Source organism: Chrysemys picta, chromosome 10 (assembly GCF_011386835.1).
Source record: "Chrysemys picta bellii isolate R12L10 chromosome 10, ASM1138683v2, whole genome shotgun sequence".
Taxonomy (NCBI): domain Eukaryota; kingdom Metazoa; phylum Chordata; order Testudines; family Emydidae; genus Chrysemys; species Chrysemys picta.
In genome coordinates, this window is record NC_088800.1 from 25,771,069 (window position 1) to 25,777,224 (window position 6,156).

General features: G+C 43.2%; 1 protein-coding gene across 1 annotated transcript in view; it reads right to left on the minus strand.

Annotated features, from left to right (window-relative positions):
- Positions 1-5,915, minus strand: part of LOC135973860 (meiosis-specific nuclear structural protein 1-like) — a 6,380-nt gene extending 465 nt beyond the window's left edge. Inside the window, exons 1-3 of the mRNA XM_065559026.1 lie at positions 5,730-5,915; positions 5,070-5,297; positions 2,806-2,933 (exon numbers count right to left, since the gene is read on the minus strand). Coding sequence (XP_065415098.1) covers positions 2,806-2,933; positions 5,070-5,297; positions 5,730-5,732 — 359 coding nt within the window. The 5' untranslated portion in view covers positions 5,733-5,915. The remainder of the gene's footprint in view (positions 1-2,805; positions 2,934-5,069; positions 5,298-5,729) is intronic.
- Between the last annotated feature and the right edge of the window lie 241 nt (positions 5,916-6,156).

Consider the following 6,156-nt stretch of genomic DNA (forward strand, 5'->3'; position numbering starts at 1 on the left):
TGCAGTTGGGCACCTATTTAGATGGGCATGATAGTTTACAGATATTTAGTTAAAATTAGAAAAAATAATTAAAATAGGTACGTTTCACATGTAAAAAGAATAGTACAGAAAGAGAATGTTTAAGAAACATAGGCAAGATAGAAAAGAAGACGGAGAATTGATGAGAAATACTTTAAGACTTTTCCAGGAAAGAGAGACGATTCCTATGCTAGATGATGGAATGAAAAAGAAAAGAAAAGAGACAAAAAAATTGTGTGGAATATTTTTAAAAACAAGGGGTGAAATCCTGGTCCCGTCTAAGTCAATGGCAAAATTTCCACGGACTTCAGCTGGACCAGGATTTCACTCATGGAATGCAAATTTAAAGTGAAGCTTGAAATGAAGACAAATTATTTGAGGATGGAGTATGCTTCTTTGTACATACTGGAGTCTGGAGAGGTAGGATTTGAAGAGCCATAGAGATACCACAGTCAAACAAGACAGATGGAAAGCATAATGAGGAGCTGATATCAATGGTCTTTTGCTTACCGCAAACTTATAAAAGGCTATTCCAAAACCTTTTTCATAGAGGCCAACTTGAAGTGATCACTGACAGAACAATCACTAAGCTTCTTTCCCTAACTAACATATTTAAGGATTAACCAGGATTCCTACTTAGCTTGACTTTAAATTGCTGCATAACTGGTAGTATCTTTTTAATTCTATCTGCTCTCCCATAATGTCAATGTCATTTAATAATCTACTGCCATGATGTCCACTTGCTACATTGTATTTTGTAACTAGCAGCTGTAAAAATCATTAATGCTCTGTCCTCCTCATTGAAATAGCTAGCCATTGTTGCTCATCATAATTCTGATGTAGCCTAGAAGTGAGCTGGTGAACAGAGAAGACGGTGCATGCTTGGACTATTATTGGAGATAGGTAATTCAAGCATTGCACTACATGACCAACAGCCACTTTTGAAGTTACATGGGAAATTGTACTAATTCTTAAAAAAAGCCCAACAAGCTTTGGTATTCATGTCATTCTGTCCTTAATTTTATCAAGCATACCCCCCCAAAAAAGAAAAACCACTTTTATTGGAAAAGGTTTTGTGAAAGGGATCATTGAATGAGAGAGAAAGTATTCATTCAGTAAGGTTTGAACTGGTTCTTATTTTAACCATATTAACATTCTTAGGCACATGAGTTACACTAGTAATTAAAAAAATCATTTAAATATTGTGTTTCTAAACTGATGTGGCTATTCCATTTAAAAAGGAAACTTATCCCTCTGTTAAAGGAGTAGAAAAAACTAAACTAATTTTAAGGGACAAAATCCTTCCCCTAGTATGCATGTGCAACTCTTATTGATGTCAATGCGTATTTGTATACTCATGTCTGAGGGCAAAATTTGGCCCTAAAAATTATAACAAATCAGAATATTTAAAAAAATCTTTCTTACTAACTTTTTAAATCGATGTTAATATGACTTAAAATTTGTGCTTTAAATGCTTAAAATTTATTTTAAAAAATTAGCACTGCTGAAACCACACACAGAATTTTGTCTAGTCTGTTAACACCAATAGTATGTTAATAAGGAGTTAATGTTACAGTCAGGGCTTGTAGTTTTCCATGATTCCATAGCGGTGCCAGAGCAGATTTCAGGACTGATCATAGGAAAACATTGAAAACCGTCAGTTGTCAAACCTCTTTCCCCACTCCACTTGCCTCTTTTTCTTTGAGCAGGGGGGAGGGGAGCAATTACCTTTAAAAAGATTTTTAAAATAGGCCAAAGAGGAGTAGCCGTGAAAGAGACAGAAAAAATAGACAAGAGAGAGAGAGAGGGAAAGAAATAGAAACTTTATTCAAATTGACCAGTGTTGTAAATAATGAAATTCTGTCACCACTGCTGTCCTGACTGACTTCTCATTCCAGATTAGATTTTAAACTCCTTGCCTGCTAGACTCCACCAAATTCTATCTTGCCTCCATCTCATATTGTCCTCTTGCCACTGTGTTACTCAGGATCTCTGATTCTCTAATTCTGCTTCCTTCTTTGTCCTCTTTGTATCCTCCCCACACACAACTGTTTTCTCTCCCTTCCACCTGTGTCTGAAATATCCTCCCCAATTTTGTATGCTTTACAATCTTCCTATTTTTTTAATTCCTCCTCAAAACACACCTCCTTTCCAGTTTCTCCACTAATGAACCACCCTCCCTTACTGATCTAACATACATACATTAGTCTTTAAAAAAAGGAACCAGGCATGAGGTCCCTTTCAAAAACTAACAGGCTCATAATCTTAGGGTGCGACTACACGAGCCACATTAAAGCACTGCCGTGGCAGCGCTTTAACATGGCTTGTGTAGCCGCGGCACAGCACTGGGAGATAGCTCTCCCAGCGCTCTAAAAAAAACCACCTCCACAAAGGACGTGCTCCCAGTGCTGGTGCACTGTTTACACTGGCAAATTACAGAGCTGAAATTTGCAGTGCTAAGGGGGGTGTTTTTTCACACCCCTGAGCGAGAATTGCAGCCCTGTAAGTCCCAGTGTAGACAAGCCCTTAGTTTATTTAAACTTCCCTCTCTCCCTCCCTTGCCTGAGGGCACCTCTCACTGCATCCTATCCTGTGGCATCTGAATTAGGGCTCAACCCCAGCTGTAAAACAAAACAAAATAATAAATGGAAATTATTCCATTGCTTCAATATAAATAAATATGTTTTGAAATATAATTTTCAGAATTCAGCATCAATCAGTTTTACAGTACTGGAATATTTATGAATTAAAAATGAGATTACTGTATTTTTCTATATATAAAAATACCTGTTCTCTCTTATTTGCTGCCTCATTTTTTCATCTTTAAGTTTTTCATAGTTTAATCTTGCCAACTCAGTTGCCAGTCTTTCTTCCTGCTCCAGCTGCAGCTCTTTCAGTTTTTTGTTTTCTTCTGCCTGGCCAGAGCAAATAATTTCTGTAACAATTTCCCCCCCAGACATTCATACACTCATTCTCTTAAACGGATTGATAATAAGAATATTCAATTATAATAGTCAATTAAAAAACAAGATTTGGAAAGGACGTAAATGCTCACACTTTGGAGCATAAGCCAACCTCTAACTATTGAAGTTGGGAGAAAACTTTCCCTTGGGACAAGTTACACCATAACTGCCTACTTGCAGGGTTTCTTCCTCTGAAATAACTAGGGCTGGAAAATGTCTGAGACAGGATGATGGACCCTGGTTTGATCCACCACAGCAATTTGCATCAAGCTGTACTTGTTTTTCAATTAACAAACCATGTTCTTTCCTCATGTGCTGTTACTGTGCTAGAATGCGATTCATACGAATTTAAATATAATGCATGTTGTACAGCATATATTGAGGATCTGGGACATGCCATAAAACCTATCGTAACAGTCAGTAGATTACTGTTTTGGAGATGGACAGTGCAAACATAATAGAAATTTCTTATAAATATGGGACAAGTAAGGAATAAAGCAAATTAATCTAGACATTTGGAAAAGAAAGAACCATTTGAAAATGGAATAGTTTACTTTCCTCGGGGATCTATCACTGCAATTACTCTGGAACAGGTTAAATAATGCTTCTGGTCACATAATCTATTACAGTTAAACATGATATACTGTGTTAATGTACAACTGTAAATACAGTAGCCCCTCACTTAACATTGTAGTTATGTTCTTGAAAAATGTGACTTTAAGGGCTGGTCTACACTAGGGGAGGGGATCGATCTAAGATATGCAACTTCAGCTACGAGAATAGCGTAGCTGAAGTCGACGTATCTTAGATCGACTTAACTCACATCCTCACGGCGCAGGATCGACGGCCGCAGCTCCCCCGTCGACTCCACTTCCGCCTCTCGCTCTGGTGGAGTTCCGGAGTCAACGGGGACCGCGTCCAGGGATCGATGTATCGCGTCTAGATGAGACGCGATACATCGATCCCCGATAGATCGATTACTATCTGCCGATCCAGCAGGTAGTGAAGACGTACCCTAAGTGAAACGATGTTAAGTGAATCCAATTTCCCCATAAGAATTAATGTAATTGGGGGGGGGGGGGGTTTAGGTTCCAGGGCAGCTTCTCCTACTCTGCAAGCACCAGGGGTGGGGGGGGGCTCAACCCTCAGCCCGCCCACTCCACCCCTTCCCCCAAGCCCCCACCCCTGACCCACCTCTTCTCCCCCTCCCCTCCTCCCCCTTTACTTTGCATGCTGCGTCCTGGCTTCTCCCCCCTCCCTCCCCTCCTCCCTTCTAAACGTCAGCAGCCAGCTGATTGCCATGTTGGGGAGGGAGGGGGAGCCTGCGTGCCAAGTCCTCTCTCCTCCCCCCCCCCCCCCCACCTCCAAAATGCTGTAAGCCAGCTGATCGCTGCGGGCAGGAGGTGAGGGGAGGAGAGGGAAGGTGCTGATCTACGGGGTCTGCCGGCGGGCAGGAGGCACTGGGGGGGGTGGGCGTAGGGAGGCTGCCTGTTGTGGAGAAAGCAGACAGCCAAACAATGTAAGAGTGGAGCATTGCACAACTTTAAATGAGTATGTTGTTCCCTAATTGATCAGCAATGTAACAATAAAAGAACGTTAAGCGGGACAACTTTAAGTGAGGAGTTACTGTATTTACATACACATGCTCTGGATGGCTATAGTCTATGATATTTATTTATAATGTACAGCTTTAAAGAATACATTTCTCTAGACTAAATGGTATGCTCATAGATATCTTTTGTCTTCAATGAACAAAATTACACTATGATATTCATACAGCCTGTTATTCAGTCCATGTTTCCATTTTGTAACTCTTATTTATAAATGCAATGAAAACGATAAGAAGCCCTGCAAATTACTCGCTCTGCTATGTTGCCTGTAAGATTAGCTAAATAATATTAGGTTTGGGGACATTTAGACATTGATTATTTTACGCATATGTTTTATCCTTCACTCCCACCCTTTATATGTTGCATGTCATCTTAGGTTGTGAATTTTCCCAAGCCGGAACTGTATCTTCATATGTGTATGTGTGAACAGTAACTAGCACATGTGATAGACACCACCGGAACACAAATAAGTACTCACTTTTTGAATAGCTTCCTCCATCTGCCTTTCATACTCTTCATCTTTCAGCAATCTTGTGAGTCGCTTCTGATCAACCCGTTCCTCAGCTTCCCACATCACCTCCAATTGCCTGATTCTCTCCACCTTTTTTTCATGTGCCAATTGGAGGAGATCTTTGTGATACAATTCCCTCATCTTTTTCTGATTCAGTTGGGCAGCATTCAGCTGCGGAGGCCTTCTCATCGACTCCTGCGTGGGGGGGGGGGAAGGAACAATTTTATAATGGAGCAGAGCCACAATGCTGCAGGGATGCACAAAGTGACAGGAATTGAGCCAAGGGCGCCCTCTGGAGATTCATGGGAGAATAATCCAGGTTCAAATTCTCCTTCACTTACCGCACACTCGGATTTATCGACACAGCCCGCCCCATAACTACCTCAAATGCCATCGCCGTGAGTGAATGAGGTAGGACCAAGCAATGTACACAATGCAGCAGGTATGAACCGACAGGCCTTCCACTCCACCCCACCCGCTCGGCCCATGGCCTCGCCGCTCCCCCCTACCCCGCTCGGCGCAGGGCATCGCCGCTTCCCCACTACCCTGCTCGGCGCAGGGCATCGCCGCTTCCCCACTACCCCCCACCGCTCCTCCACATACGGCTCGCTGCCGCTGCTAACTCACCATCCTCTCGCAGTCAAAGAGACCGCCCGGCGAGGAGCAACCGCTAACGGACTTTGGCGGCCTCTCCCCTCCCCCAAACCTGTAGTGCCCGCGCGCTGTTTGGGAACCGAAACCGTTGCCCTGGTAACAAGCGGCGGCTCCAGCTTCCGGGTCGACGCAGGAGGAGCGCAGGGGCCACCTGCTGGGAATCCGCGCTCCCATTGGCCAAGCGGGCGGCCCAATGCCGCTCAGCCTTCTAGAGACAGAATGCGCTGTCACTAAGCAACCGCCCTTTCCGTTATTGGCAATTAGGCAATAGGATCGTTCGGGCTGAGGCGTGAACAAGGGTCTTGTCCAGGGCAAGCGACTTCGCAGCGAGGCGCCTGCGCCACAAAATTCTACAGCAAGTGGCGGGAGGCTGATCCCCACCGCATCGGCCTCTATAGAA